General features: G+C 41.6%; 1 protein-coding gene across 5 annotated transcripts in view; it reads left to right on the top strand.

The window, feature by feature from the left end:
- MLLT10 (MLLT10 histone lysine methyltransferase DOT1L cofactor) overlaps positions 1-16,552 on the top strand; it is a 229,860-nt gene that overhangs the window by 81,178 nt on the left and 132,130 nt on the right. For 4 of the 5 annotated variants that reach the window (XM_028156559.2, XM_008148856.3, XM_028156558.2 and 1 more), the window contains exons 6-8: positions 2,560-2,663; positions 4,759-4,852; positions 6,783-6,878. In XM_028156559.2, coding sequence (XP_028012360.1) covers positions 2,560-2,663; positions 4,759-4,852; positions 6,783-6,878 — 294 coding nt within the window. The remainder of the gene's footprint in view (positions 1-2,559; positions 2,664-4,758; positions 4,853-6,782; positions 6,879-16,552) is intronic. The other variant, XM_028156561.2, reaches the window with a different exon arrangement.

Genomic DNA, 16,552 nt, shown 5'->3' with positions numbered 1-16,552 from the left:
TGTATGGGAGGACATTCCAACCAACTGAGCCACTCTGCAAGGGTTTTCTGTTTGTTTCTTCAAACCTGACTTATGTTGCCTTTGGGTCAAAATAAACCACTTATTAGTCAAAGATTGTGCTTAAACACCCTTAGCTAGTTAGATTTTAGTCCTTTGGTCATTTCATGTGTGCGTGTGACTTAGATTTATTTTCCAAGGACATCATCTCCAAGGTACTCTCTTCAGTCCTTTCTGAGAGCATGCAGCCTTGAGCATGCACAGTCTTTTAGATCATCAGGTGTGAGTGTGTTTTTATTTTCAAGTCTCAATTCTTAGGAATTGCCCTCAGAATAACTTATTGTTCAGCCAGTTTTTGATCATAGGTTGTACTAAAGCCCCTTGAGCCTTTTTGTGTAATTTTGTGGCTTTAGGAAATGCTTTTAAATTGCATTGAATTGCACTTCAATTTCTCCTGATTGGGTGCAACCTAGTTCATGTCCTAAGTTGGACCTCCAGAGAGGAGTGTGATCCTAGGAGGGCCCTTGTTTGCTATCTTTCTCTGGTTCTCTCTGTTAACCTTCTGGCTGGAGCTGCTAGTTTTATTTTAATTGCTCACTACCTGAGTGTTTTTGACAGAGCCCTTATGCATGAACTTCTCCAAGGTCTGTCCCAAATGTCAGTCCTCTCAGGCAGAGCTGCTGAGCTATTTGCTGTTAAGGTGCACAGCGCAGAACCTCTGCATTACTGCTCTGGAGCTGGAGCTGGGGATAGGGCAGCACCCTGCTTCTCCACAAGAGTCACCTGTAGTTTGACAGAGTGCTAGGAGGAAAGGGGATAGTAACCGCTGGCTGCTTACCCCTCCTAGCGTGTCCATTCTACTAGCAAGCTGGGGAAGGGATGATAGGACCTCAGGATTCTTGGCCTCTTGTAGGTGGGAGTTTATGAGTGGGAGCTACCAGGAATGTGTAGGATGAGAGTCACTGGAGACCTGGCCTTCCTTGGGTAAATTTATACTGGTAGCCTTAGACTAGGAGCTGGGGTGAAAGGGAGCCCTCATCTTCTTGATCACACTCAACAGAAGGGACTTTATATCACAGGGATCTAGCTCTGTGTGTGGCGGTGGTGATGGAGCAGATCATGTCTCAAATGTCACAGAAACTGTTCTTATTGAAATTTAGTAGATTTCCTTGGATAAAATTTTCTCTATTGGTTGTATGTCTTTAGGTTGTATGTTTTTAGAGACTTCAGAGTGCTGTTTTTCACCTGTGAAATGGTTAACTCAGTAAGGAAAAGATCTGTGGAGCTCTTCACTCTGCCAACCAGTAGCCTGGGCATTCTACTTCCTCTTTTTATTTTTTAAATAAAGACCCATTGTAATTTTATTGAATGGTCAAATGATGGTATATTTTCACTGTCAGTTCTTTGGAAGTTACTGAGGTTTTTTTTGTTTTTGAGGCCTATTTGTATATTTTCCCAGAATTTCACTATCTAAAATGTTACTATTTTAGTTAGCTCTGTCCTTTCTCAATCTTCTTGATCCATTTTTAGGCTAAGAATGTATGTTTAATTCTTCCATTGTAACTTGGGACTTTTTATAGGTATAAAATAATTTTTGTAATTCAATTTAGTCTGAATCCATATTTTTCAACAGAGGATTTGATATTCATTTACCTGACTAGGTACTAGGCTATTTTGGTAAATATTGTTCAATGGTGTTATTTGGTACCACAGTGCATAGTGGGGAAATCTCTCTAGCTCTAAAAATTCATGTGATCCTATTGAAGTTGGTTAGGTTATACCTTATTATTGTTCAGAAATTGGTCTCATTTGAGAAGTGTATCACCTGTGTATATTTAAACATTTTTCTATATTCAACTTCTAGTTAGCTGATAATTTTATTCATTATACAGATGCTTGTAGATTGCCATTTATATAATTCAGTCTTTCATGAAAAGTGGTACCGTCTATCAGCTATTTTCATTTGGGAAAAGGAAACAAGTAGATGCTATTCAAAGTTGCTGGGAGTGTTCATTGGCTGATATCTCTTGGGGGCATCTCTGACCTTCATAGCTAAAGATTCTTGTGGACAGTTTGAATGGCCTAAACCTTGCTCACTCACAGAGGACTGTCTTTCATCTCTTAGCTCCCAACTACCTCTATCAAACTCCTTTAGATATGCTTACTTCCAGAAGAAAGGAAGGGCAAAACATTTTTTTACAGCTTTGTAACAGGAATCAGTTGAATATTTTGAGGAGGTTTTAAGAACAAGGTGTGGTAAGGCTGTGTTTTGGTCTTTGGTCTCAGTGCCTGTGAAGATTCTTAACTTGCAGGGTTTTTGAGTCCAAGGGAGACAAAAACCCTTTCTGAAATCCTAAGTCTACTTATTTGTCCTTGTTTATGTTTTCATATTTGTACTGTTTGTAACAATTAGGTTACTGTCAGAAAAAATGAATTCATGTTTAGAAGTAAAGTAGATTAGATAGTAAACCATGATCTTGACTTCTGAAGATTGTCAAATTCAGTTACTTCAAGCTCTTGTAAGGTTTTGTTTTATTTTTGTTTTTGTTTCTGTATCTTAAGACTTGCTACATTTGTGATGAACAAGGAAGAGAAAGCAAAGCAGCCACTGGTGCTTGTATGACATGTAATAAACATGGATGTAGACAAGCTTTCCATGTGACATGGTAAGTATGTTTTCATCATTGTACAGAAATGGGGAATACCTTGTAAATGAAAGATTTAGTTACGTACCCAAATATTATTTCTAGTATATTTTATTGGGATAGTTTCTATGTTTATATTTACTTACTTGTAATAAAGATAATTCTAATAATTGAATTTACTTACCAGAGTAAATTTTCAGTAGGTGGACGCTGGTTCTAATGTACTTTATTCAGTTTCATTTTGTTTAAAATATTAGTTTTAGTTACCTACCCTTTGATTTGTTATTATGATTAAAAGAACTGATGTAGGTACTCTTAGTGCAGTGCCAGAAAGGATTTAATGAATGATAGTAGCATTTCTTTGCTGCCTGTGCTTTAAGGCGGAAAAAAAGCAGTTGCCATCATCATTATTATTATTACTAGAGGCCTGATGCACGAAATTCCTGCAAGGGGCTCGGCTCTTGCAGCAGCCCCGGCTGCTGCCTCGGCCCCGCCCCCTGCCCACTGGTCGTTCTGGAAGGTCGTTCCGCCGTCCAGTCTGATTAGCATATTACCTCTTTATTATATAGAATAGACTAGAGGCCCAGCACATGAATTCTTGCACCAGTGGGGTCCCTTGGCCTGGCCTGCGGGATTGGGCCGAAACCGGCTCTCTGACATCCCTGAGGGGTCCTGGATTGCGAGAGGGCGCAGGCTGAGCCAAAGGACCCCACCGGTGCACGATTGGGGCCGGGGAGGGATGTGGGAAGTTGGCCATCCAGGGAGGGACCGCGGGAGGGCTCCGTGGCGTGTCCGGCCCATCTCACTCAGTCCCGATCTGCTGGACCCCAGCAGCAAGCTAACCTACTGGTCTGAGTGTCTGCCCCTGGTGGTCAGTGCACGTCATAGCAAGCAGTTGAATGGCCTTAGCATATCATTAGCATATTACGCTTTGATTGGTTGAACAGATACCTGGACACTTAGCATATTAGGCTTTTATTATATAGGATGGTTTCTCAGCATACTATTTCAAGAGCAAAAATTATACTAAATATTCAATATAATAAACAGTAGTTAAAAATAAAAGTCTGCAAACAATCCATTTACCTACTAATTTTAAGAATCAGTCTATATTTAATAGTCAATATAGGCACATACCTTATTTCCTAAATCTTACTGTGTAGATTTATGAAGTCTATTTTAGATTATTTTAGGGGAATGGAAAACATTTTTGGTATTTATAAATTCTCTTAATACTGTACTTAATTTTCCAGTGATGAAAGTTGACTTTTTGGGAATGAGATATATAATAATATTGTAATTTTGGAATGCTAAAGTGAGAGGTTAAATTGAGAAGATGATGATTATAAACTTTAGCACTTTGTATTTTAAAAATATATAAATATCATAACTTTAGGTTTCAATTCCTTTTCTTCCATTGTTTTTGATTGAAGAACACAGCTTATTTTTTCTTGCCTACTGTACTGTGCTATGACTTGAAGCATTTTCCTTCTAACAGTATGTAATGTATATCCATGGGCAAATAGCATCACATGCCATTTCAGCCTCTTTGAGGCCTTGCTTTTCCATTTGTACCTTTGGTACAGATTGAAAAAGTAAAATCAAGTGTTAATTATTGGGGCCTTGGAGTGGTTCTTAAAAAATTCATTGTTTTGTGACGTAAAACATGTATAACTCTTCATTTAAAAAAAAAATATTTTATTGATTTTAGAGAGGAAGGGAGGAGAGAGAGATAGAAGCATCAATGATGAGAGAGAATCATTGATTGGCTGCCTCCTGCACGCCCCCTACTGGGGATCAAGCCCGCAACCCAGGCATGTGCCCTTGCCTGGAATCAAACCTGGGACCTTTCAGTCCGCAGGCTGACGCTCTATCCATTGAGCCAAACCAACCAGGGCTAACTCTTCATTTTTGTTAGAGATGGGTGAAAAGTTTATATTAAACCATAAATATAACTTAAAATCAACTACATGTTGGAGTAAGTGTACTTTTATCTTCCCTTTTTCTCTTAAGAGATCTAAGGTCTTCTTACAAGTCTACATTCTTTGATGTGAATTTCAATTTCTGTATATATTGGGTTTGAAATGTTATTGATATAGTTGGCTTTTGTTTTCAGTGCTCAGTTTGCTGGACTACTTTGTGAAGAAGAAGGAAATGGTGCAGATAACGTCCAATACTGTGGCTACTGCAAATACCATTTTAGTAAGCTGGTAAGAATTTAATATTAAAATGCTAAGTGATTAGTTTTGACAATAGAGTTGACTCTTTTTAAAAGGGCATAATAGCTATTCCTTTTCCTTTGATTTTTGCTTGAGATTAGGTTTGCTTAGCATGCTTTTCACTGGGGATGAAAAGATATATTAATTTTAAAAGATTTTGCTTTGTTTTAGTTCATTTATAAAAGTGACTATTCTAAAATTCTAATTTAAAACATATACTAATAGTTAATAGTAAATGTTGGTATACATTTAGTAGAAAAAGCACATGTTTAAAGAACTCTATAACTCAATACTATTTTCATTTAATTTGATTTTTAACATTTATATACATTTTGTGATTCTCTGTCACTTGTTTCTCATTTTTTTGCTTTATTAATATTTATTTTTATATATACATTTATTTACTAGGAGATAGTAAAACTGAAATAAGGCTGCTTTGTAACTTCTTAAAGATCATAAGAAACTATATTTAAATACAACTTTGGGAAATATTTTAGATTTGGTCAGTCTTTTTTGTTATATAATAGCATGGGTGACTAAGTAATATTTGATTAACTGTTAACTATTTTGTGTTCATGTCCTTTGAAGGATAGAGTTTCTTTAATGTCTCAAGTGTCTGTTTCTCATTTGATAACAGTCAGATATATATACTGAAGTTTAGGGCTTCTTTGTTTTTCTTTAGTTTCTTTTTAAAAAATTACAAAAAAATTCTATTATTACCTTTCCCTTGTGGATGGGACTAAACCTTCCTTCCTTCCCTCCCTCCCTCCCTCTCCTTCTTCCTCTTCCTTCCTTCCTTCCTTCCTTCCTTCCTTCCTTCCTTCCTTATAATATTATTACGGGCCCCTTTCTCTTGAAATGAACAGCTTATAACTTCAATATTCTGATTCATGCATATGAAATACTTAAAAGTATATATATATATATGGTTTGGATGTTGAAGACTGATGTACTTTAGTGACCGACAAAGAATACTGAAGTGTGTAAGAGAAATTTTGAGATAGTAAAATTGAAAATTTTGCTTCTTGAATGTTAAAAGCATGTTGGATTTTCATTTTCTAAATGAGAAGTGAAAATAGATAAAATATAGAAATAATGAAAATGGATTTTGAAGTTTATATAAATAGAAGTTTATATAAATGCTAGTTACTGACATGCTGTTCTTCCATTTGCTAGTAGAGGAATAAAAAGTTTTTGATTGTATAAGGTCTATATTTGTACGGAATTTGAGTACCTTTTATATTCATTTTTATATAATGTAAACTAATTAATTATTCTACCACCAAGTTTTAAACACCTCAAATAACCCTCACCATACTTTATTATGAAATTGTGAAAATACTTTAAACAGAAACGTGTAATACTTTTAGTAATGCTTTGAAAAATGCGTGGGTCTATTACTGACATTTTCTTTAATTTTTTTTTTCTTAACTGCAGAAAGCTGTAATGCCTTAATACTTTTGAGATCAAAAGACTTTTTGCTTTTCCTAGAGGCATAAAGTAACTCTTCTAATATTTTCTTTTCTTCTAGTCTTGGCATCCTTCTTCAATATGGCATTTTCTATTTTGGTTGAAACTTTTTTAAAGCAGAAATTGAAAATTATACTTAATTTCTTTAATGAGTGGTTTTGTGATAAAGTGACAAATAAGCTACTGCTTGTTTGAAAATAGTCTTCACACATTTTAATAAATGTACAAAAATATGGCATTAATGTTAAATTTAAGGTTAGATTTTTCTTTATAATTTAATAGGTAATATATGGAGGGTGTGTAAACAGATATGATTTAAAATAGTGAGACATTTTATTTTCAGTAGACATTTTGAAATATTTCACACTTGAATTGGTTTAACCCTAACAAAAAGATTATTTAAAAATTTTTATATACATATACATATATGTATATATATTTTCTTTTTTAGAAAAAGAGCAAACGGGGATCTAATAGGTCATATGATCAAAGTTTAAGTGATTCTTCCTCTCACTCTCAGGATAAACATCATGAGAAAGAGAAAAAAGTAAGTGCATTTGTTGTTGCTAAATATGTAGCACATCAACTTAATAGATTTTTTTCCTTTTTTAGATAAAATTAAGTTCTTGATAGCTGAATGTAGACAATGAAATACTGAAATTTTTATTAATAAAGAATATTAAGTCCAAGAGTAGGTCTAAAATAATGCCATATTTGTGAATATAGTTGTACCCATTTAGCTGAAAATTTGAAATACAACTTGATTAAAAACAGGAGAGGGATTTCTTCAATGTGTTACTGTGATCATATTGTGAAATCTTTAGGTGACTTAAGCAATAGTAGTTTGTTGCTACATATTATTAACTGATTATTTCACACCAGAGGCCTGATGCACGAAATTTGTGCATGGGGTGGGAGGAGTGTCCCTCAGACCGGCCTGTGCCCTCTTGCAATCCAGGACCCCTCGGATAGGGTCCCTGGGCCAGGTCTGCGATCAGGGCCTATCGGGGCTTTCCTTCCCCCAGCTGGCCCTGCCCCCGCTGCTGCCACTGCTTGCCATCTGTGCGGCGCTGCTCCCCCTCCCCTGCCACGGGTCACCTCCTTCTGCAGGCAACAGGCATGGGGTGTGATTGCTTGGCTGGCCTAGGCCTCCCTCTTTGGGGCGATCAATTGTGGGGCTCCGTGATTGATGACTCAGCAGAGGGAGGCCCCTTCATTGACCGCCCTGCAGAGGGTGGCCTGGGCCTCCCTCTGCGGGGCAATGCTGGGGTCCCCCAACCAATCGCATCGCATCCGCCTTGGTTGGCCTGGTGCCAATGCATGTCGTAGTGTGGTTGTCCAGAATGTCGCCCGGACAGTTGTTCTGCTGTTCAGTTGTTTGGTCGATTTGCATATTATGCTTTTATTATACACTAGAGGCTCGGTGCACGAAATTGTGCACTTGGAGGGGAGATCCCTCAGCCCGGCCTATGCACTCTTGCAGTCTGGGAGCCCTCGGGGGATGTCCAGCTGACAGCTTAGGCCCGCTCCGCATGGGGAGCGGGCCTAAGTTGTCAGTTAGACATCCTTAGCGCTGCTGCAGAGGGAGCGCACTGACCACCAGGGGACAGCTTCTGTGTTGAGCGTCTGCTCCCTCGTGGTTAGTGTGCATCATAGCGACCGGTTTCACCGTCGGGCTGAAACTGGCTCTCCGACATCCCCCAAGGGGTCCTGGATTGCGAGAGGGTGCAGACCAGGCCGAGGGACCCCACCGGTACACAATTGGGGCCGGGGAGGGATGCGGGAAGTTGGCCAGCCAGGGAGGGACCATGGGAGAGATTCAGGGCATGTCCGGCCTGTCTCTCTCAATCCCTATCAGCTGGACCCCAGCAGCAAGCTAACCTACTGGTCGGAGGGTCTGCCCCCTGGTGGTCAGTGCACATCATAATGAGCTGTTGAGTGGCCTTAGCATATCAGCGTACTACGCTTTGATTGATTGAATGGCCAACCGGCCAACTGGACATTTAGCATATTAGGCTTTTATTATATAGGATAGATATAAGTACAAATCTAATCAGCTTTTTTCTTCATAATAGAACAATTTGTAAGTTCTATATATATATTTTTTTAATTTCAGAGAAGAAGGGAGAGGGGGAGAGAGATCAATGATGAGAGAGAATCTTTGATCGGCTGCCTCCTGCACGCCCTCTACTGGGGATTGAGCCTGTAACCTGGGCATGTACCCTTGATTGGAATCGAACCAGGGACCCTTCAGTCCACAGGCTGACGCTCTACCCACTGAGCCAAACCAGCTAGGGCGGAAGTTCTGTATATTCTTGACTTTTTTTCTTCTTCCACTGGTACTAATTGTTTATTATTTTTTAAATGGCCAAATGTCAAACCATTTGTTTGAGACTATTTTGTCTTTTAATCAAAAGTTTGCCTAGTCCTAATCTGTCTTCTTCTGACTTACCTATTTTCTGCTTACATTTTCACTTATTTTAAAGGCTATGAGTAAACTAGTAAGTACTGTAGAATCATTCATTGGACATATTGTCAACATAGGAAAACAATTACTGTGAATTGTTTTTAACAAAGCGAGGACTCAAAGGACATCTTAAATTAGAAAAGAATATTACTTTTAAACAGTTTATACAACCAGTTTGGGACATATTTTTTACAGATTGTGTTAAAAGCTAAGTCAGGTAACATTTTCATGTTTGTAAATACTTGAGATCAGGAAGGTGATTGAAAAGCTAATGATATTTTAAAACAAATTTGGTTTGAATTTATGTTTGTGCTTTTTTTTAAGGTAAATATTTTAAGAGCTCAAGTTTACAATTTTTAGATTAATATTGCAATTATGAGTTAAATAATAATTATAACTATATTCACCTTTAGAGTACCGGTTAGGTTTATAAAAAATTTTATAGGTCTTAGGCAGCAAGTATACATATTCATTTTCACTTCTTTAGTGAGGTGGTTTTGTGGTAGTGACAATAGTAGGGCTTTGTCTTGCTGTCTGTTGTTTGGATTACTGACGGAAGAATGGCAGACTTGATTTAATTACCTAGCAGTTTTAGTAAGAAGCACTCTCAGATTTTATTTAAGCTTTTAAATCCACGAACAAGGGCTTCTTAGGTAGGTCTCATTATAAATTGTGAAGAAGAAAAAAATGATTATATTTATCTTAATATATACCCTGTCATGTTATTTTTAATGGACAATTATTAAATGTGGTACAGTGTTTAATAAATCCCAGGACTGATGACTTTATTTAGTAATCATTTTTTTTGTTCTAGGAATGAATTAGATTTTTTATTTTATGAAAAATTTTGCAGTTAAATACTAGAGTAAAAAACTTTGTATTTAGTGAAAACATACTTAGCTTTAAATTTTACCAATTGGCATTCATTAACATGCAAATGATATTTGAATTGTATTTTTAGCATATATAAATTTACTACAACTTGGTTTTGTTATCAAACTTAAAATACATTTGTGCATTTTATTTTGTAATAACTAAGATTTTCTGATAGTCTAATTTGCGGTAAATATAAAGTTAATGTTAGACTTGTTTGCTTGCCTTGGTAATATTTGGGAAGGAAGTTTTTATTATGGTATGATGTTATGTGATAATATAGCTGAAAAAATTTGATGTTAGAGACCATTTGATGTTAGTGTCCTGACTGGGGATCAAACCCACAACCTTTTGGTGTATAGGACAACGCTCCAACCAATGAGCCACCTGGCTGTGCCTGGCACATATTTTAAAACATATATTAAATTTTAAGTAAGCAATGATAAGGAATGTTTAATACTAAATATTATGCTATCCAAGTCACTTATTTAAAAATGAAATAATTTATAAGTTAACCTTTTATATAATTATAATAAAATATGTACCCTTTGCTTTTTAGAGAATTTTTGTGTGACCCAAGATATATTAATACTGGATAGATATTAACTTAAATGTCAGCAAGGACATAAGAAAAATTAATAGTGACATATGACTTTGAATAAGGGACAGTTTCTGTAAAAATTGAGAAATTGACATATTTTTAAAGGAACCAACATACATGTTTGAAATGAATTAAAGCTATAGGGAGAGTGTAATTCAAGAGTTAATGTTCATTGTAAAATAGAATTTTCTTTTCAGCCTAGTGTCCTTATGTTTACATAGTACTGCCATAGAATGAGATGTGGGCAAGGATTAGGAATTGGAGAGGCACATCATATATATGTGTGGTTTTATTTGGAGGCTTCTAGCTTCAGAAATAATTTTTTTTCTAAAGGCTAAGTTGTAGGTCATTATTTAGAAATCAGTGGTTATTTATTACATTGAATTAATCTTGAACCCATTCATTTGATCCTTAAAGTCACCCTTTTCCCACTCATCAATGCTAACTAATCCATAATGTATCAAAAATGTAGTACTATTTTTATATCTTATAGCCAACTCACCATTAATGACTATGTATTATATGAAAATGCACTCAGTTCTAATTAGATATGCTAGAAATCCATCTGTCTCCTGTGGCAGGATAGTAAGAAGCTAGGAAAATTTCTGAGCAGGTGAAATGGGGAAACTGAGACAAAATTAAACGAGGCCAAACAGTTTGGGCAGCTTGCAGTGATTTGTAAGACCTTATCTTCCCCAAACAACGGCACTTGAGAACAAATGGTTAATACCTCTCCTCCCTAACCCTGGCCTGAGAAAATGGAGAACAAAGACCCAATTAATGCCATTTGTGCCAGCTAAACCCAAAGACAAATATCACTTGGGGGATGTTAGGCAGGAAAGATAACCACTAAGGCAGGAGGAGGGGAAGGGGAAAAGAAGGGAGAGTTTTAGCTCATCCACTAAACAGAGAAGTCAGCAGTCTTGGGACTTGTGGAGGTAAAATTGCCTGATGTTCTTACAAACTCTGGGAAAAGCCACAACAAAGTAAAAGGGGGAACTTGAAATCTAGTCTGTTCAACTCCATATATCTGGCAGAGGAACCTTGAAACCTGTAGACAGAAAAGTATAGAACCCCCTAAACCTCCACCAGGTGAGGGCACTTAGACTAGCTGCGTTGTCCACTTGTACTAATATGCCAAGTGTATTCTTAATAAATTTGCTTTGCTTCAAATCTTTCTTATGAGATTGACAAGAGCTAAGGGGGATGGAGACAGCACCCCCCTCCCTCCCACTCTGGGGGCCCTTACTATAGCTAGAGGGATTTATTTACACACATCCTCAATCCCACCTCCTTTACTTGCCCTTACTTCCATATTATTATTAACTAGAGGCCCAGTGCACAATATTTGTGTGCAGGCAGGGGGGCGAGGGAGGGGGGAGGGAGAGGTCCCCTCAGCCTGGCCTGCATCCTCTCGCAATCTGGGATCTCTTGGGAGATGTCGGGCCTAAAATGGCAGTTGGATATCCCTCTTGTAATCTGGGATGCTGCATGTACCAGTGACCATACTTTTCATACAGGTGAAAGGCATCTTGCTGTTGTATGGGCAACTACATTTTTTTGCCCTGATTATAAAAAGTAGTACATAACATAATCCTTCTGAGGCAGTAGTACCATTTTCCCATCTTATGGGTGGAAAAACTGAAGCAGAGAGAAGTTAAGTAGTTGGCTTTGTCACACAGTTATAAGTGTCAGAATCAGGGCTGACCACAAAATGTGCAAGCCAGAGTCCATGCATGTCATCACTGCATCATCCTGTTTTTTCAGTGTTAGTCCATGCATGTCATCACTGCATCATCCTGTTTTTTCAGTGTTAGAGTAGTCTTGCCAGGTTTTAATTTTTAAATCTAAGAGACTGTTCCCAATATATAGGGTAGGGTCCCTAGTCCTGGCCAGCAATCAGGGCCATCTGTGGGGCAACTGGTGGATGGGGCGATCGGGGGGGGGGGGACCCCACTGGCTGGTCCCACTCCCGATTGGACCCCGGTTAGGGGCAGCTCCTGCATTGAACGTCTGCCCCCCAGTGGTCAGTGTGCGTCATAATGACTGGTCATTCCGCTGTTTGGTTTATTTGCATATTAGGGTTTTATTATATAGGACTAGTGGCCCAATGCACGGATTTGTGCACATAGAAAGAAAATTAATTAGAGGGTGGCCGGCAGGCCAGGACTGGGCAAGACGGGGCTGGGCCGGACACGCCCTGGAGCCAACCTCCCGCAATCCCTCCCCCGGCCATCCGCATCTGGGGTGGCTTGCCTCAAAGGGCGTCTGTGGAGTGAACGGGGTCCCTCTGGTAGGTGGGGTCCCTCGGCCTGGCCTGCGGGGATCAGGCGGAAACAGGCTCTCCGACATTCCCCGAGAGGTACTGGAGTGCAAGAGGGCACTCTGCAAAGTTGCTGTTGAACAGGGTGTGGGACGCAAATGCAAGTGTGCAGTAAACCAGATCCAGGGCTGACAGTGCCCCAGCAACAACATAACCCAATTGTGAGACCCTGCCAGTTTGGGCGCTATCCCTGCAGGCCCGATCAGCTCCCTCCTCTCTGGTTCTGGGCTGAGTCACCTGAGAACTACTACTGCCAAGTCACCGCAGCTCGGCAGCTCCTGTGTTGAGCGTCTGTCCCCTGGTAATCAGTGTGTGTCATACCTACCGGATGGTCAGATGGTTACTTAGCCTTTTATATATATATATACTAGAGGCCCGATGCACGAAATTTGTGCAAGAGTAGGCCTTCCTTCCCCCGGTTGCTGGCACCGGCTTCTCTCTAGCACCCAGGACTTGGGCTTCCCTTGCAGCTCTGGCTTCGTCCAGAAGGTCGTCTGGAAGTATGTCCGGTCTAATTAGCATATTATGCTTTTATTATTATAGACTAGAGGCCTGGTGCACAGATTCGTGCACCAGTGGGGTCCCTCGGCCTGGCCTGCACCCTCTTGCAATCTGGGACCCCTTGGGGGATGTTGGATAGCCAGTTTGGGCCCGATCCCCGCAGGCCTGATCCAGACAGGAGGGAGCCCGTTCCCCGCAGGCCTGATCCAGACAGAAGGGAGCCTGATCCCTGCAGGCCAATCCAGACAGGAGGGAGCCTGATCCTGTGCGTTGAGGCATCTGTCCCCTGGTGGTAGTGCATGTCATAGCAACTGGTCGACCAGTCGTTTGATCGCTTAGGCCAGTGGTCGGCAAACTCATTAGTCAACAGAGCCAAATATCAACAGTACAATGATTGAAATTCTTTTGAGAGCCAAATTTTTTAAACTTAAACTTCTTCTAATGCCACTTCTTCAAAATAGACTTGCCCAGGCTGTGGTATTTTGTGGAAGAGCCACACTCAAGGGGCCAAAGAGCTGCATGTGGCTCACGAGCCGCAGTTTGCTGACCACGGGCTTAGGCATATATATATATATATATATATATATATATATATATATATATATATATATATATATACACACACACACACACACACACACACACACACACACAGACTAGAGGCCCGGTGCACTTGGCGGGAGGTGTCCCTCAGCCTGGCCTATGCCCTCTAGCAGTCCGGGATCCCTGGAAGGATGTCCGACTGATGGCTTAGTGGGCCTAAGCCGTCAGTTGAATATCCTTAGCATTTCCATGGAGGCGGGAGAGGCTCCTATCACTGCTGCTGGCAGCGGTGAGCCCGGCTTCTGGCTGAGTGGCGCTCCCCCTATGGGAGCACACTGACCACCAGGGGGCAGCTCGTGCGTTGAGTGTCTGCCCCCTGGTGGTCAGTGCGCATCATAGTGACAGGTCATTCCACCATTCCTTCATTTTCATATTAGCCTTTTATTATGTAGGATACACTGTAGATGAGGCCCCCTAGAACCATAAGAAATGCAAAAAATTCACTGTTAACTCATTCTCGAGTTGCCCCCACTTAAAATCAAATTGCCCCCCCCCCCCCCGCGGGGCGTGTGCTGCACCCTGGGAAACACTGAGCTTGTCACTTTTCCTCTCTGAGCTTCATTTCTGAATACATACACATATACCATGGGAGTTGTAATCTCTTCTCTGCCTACCTCACTGGGTTGTCATGAGGAGGTTCTTAGCTAATAAACCTAGAAATGTTTCATCAAGTAAGTGATGTCTAAATGGGAAGGGATTGTTATTTTTAAGCCCACGGGTACCCTCACAGGTAGCAGGTGCTGATGAGGGGAGGAGGGCATGATTGTTTCCTGGGACTGTAGCTATGGAAGCTTTGCAGAGGGTTCTGCAGGCCTCAGGGGGCGGGCTCTGGCCAGCAGCCCTGTCGTGGTGGTCGTTCCTGGAGGTGCTGGTGGGGGCAGGGAATTAGGGGGCCTCTAGGGAGATGGTGAGGCCGAAGGGGGAGTAACTGTCAAACCTTCCCGCTTGGCGCCATTCTTTAAATTGTACGTGGCTATTTAGCAGCTGTACCTGCTCAGGGCGGGGCTCCAATCTCCTGGAGCGGGGTGGGGGCCGGGCCAGGGCGGAGCCAGGCGGGCTCGGAGGGCGGGTTTAGCCGCGCCCCCAGCGAGGTTCGGTGCTGTTGCTGTGGGGTGGGAAGGGTCTGACCCTGGGGGGCCGCTAAGGCCTGCCTCCACCCAGGCCTGCCTCCACCCAGGCCTGCCTCCACCCAGGCCTGCCTCCACCCAGGCCTGCCTCCACCCAGGCCTGCCTCCACCCAGGCCTGCCTCCACCCAGGCCTGCCTCCACCCAGGCCTGCCTCCACCCAGGTCTGGAGTTGTAGGGAGGAGAGGTGTGCCCGGCCCCAGCGGAGGGGGCCTGGCAGTGGTGGGCCACGGCCCCGGTGCCTCAGGAGTGCTGAGGGGTGGTCGCCGGCATGCTGTTGTTGTGGGCCCCCCTGGCGGGGCTGGCCGGGGAAGAGATGGGGAGTCGGAGGTGCGGGCTGCAGCTACCCCCAAGGCTGTGTCTTTTCCCCGTCCCCCCAGCCTCCCTGTCCCCCCCTGGGGGTGCGGGGGCTGGGGTCGGGTGTCCATGCAGAGGGATTGGAAGAGCTCCCCGTGGCCGCTTCCTCTTCTTTGGCTTCCTCTTCTTTGCAGTCAAGGCTCGTGTCAGGCGCTCTCCTCAGACCCCTGGGAACTTGGCTCCGGCCGCCCACGCCCTGCTGCGCACACATTAATAGGCAATTGGTTGTTACGGGGACACCGTAAGGGCAATTAGCATGTTACCTCTTTATATGTATAGATAGTTGGCATCAAATAAAGGAGGTATTGCCAATATACTAGTAAACACTGTTAAGGTGTGGTTGGGCATTGTGGGAAATAGGCTTTTGGGTTAGTGTTTTGTGAATTCAAGCATGGACTGGACTTCCCTTTTGTTTAGGACTACTTATCTCCTGAAGAGAAATGGGCTACTGCTGTGGCCCTCAGAAAACTCTCAATCAAAGTTGTCATTACTGCTCTATCTTTTTAAAAATTCAGCATTGAGAATTACCTATAATCCCCTTGCCTTTTTAAAATGCCCTTTACTGCTGAAACTCTTCCACTCAAATTCAAGTTAAAGCTTTAAACCTCTACATGTGCAGCCAAAACTAGTTTGGCTCAGTGGATAGAGCGTCAGCTTGTGGACTGAAAGGTCCCAGGTTTGATTCCGGTCAAGGGCCTGTACCTTAGTTTCGGGCACATCCCCAGTGGGGGGTGTGCAGGAGGCAGCTGATTGATGTTTCTCTCTCTATCCCTCTCCCTTCCTCTCTGTAAAAAATCAATAAAATGTATTTTAAAAACAACAAAACAAAAAACAAAAAAACCTCTACATGTGCAGAGTTAACCTTTTGCACTCAGATGTCGATTGTGACTCGACTTGGTTAGCATCGGTAGCAGGAATCGAGAAAAAAGCAAGCAAGTGCAAAGGGTTAAGAGAAGGCAGAGCTTTTCAGGAACAGAAAATCTGATGTGTGTGTGTGTGTGTGTGTGTGTGTGTGTGTGTGTGTGTTTGTGTATGTGGTGGGGCTGAAGAATGACATGAGATTATTTAGTTAAGAAGAGGCCTGTTCATGAGGAATTTTATAAGCAATGCTAATTTTGTCTTTCATTCTGGGTCATTGGGCAGCTGGCCAGAAGGATTAATTTTTTTAAAAAATATTTTTACTAGAGGCCCAGTGCACAAAAACCGTGCGCTGGTAGGGTCCCTAGCGGCTTCCGGCTACTGGCCCTGGCCTCCCTCCATTACCCCAATGGCCCCACCCCCTAGTTGAACTCTCAGTCAAGGGGACAATTTGCATACTATGCCTTTATTATATAGGATTGATTTCAGAGAGGAAGGGAGAGGGAGAGAGAG

Source organism: Eptesicus fuscus, chromosome 2 (genome assembly GCF_027574615.1).
Source record: "Eptesicus fuscus isolate TK198812 chromosome 2, DD_ASM_mEF_20220401, whole genome shotgun sequence".
NCBI classification, from domain to species: domain Eukaryota; kingdom Metazoa; phylum Chordata; class Mammalia; order Chiroptera; family Vespertilionidae; genus Eptesicus; species Eptesicus fuscus.
This window is presented reverse-complemented; position numbering and strand designations above follow the sequence as displayed.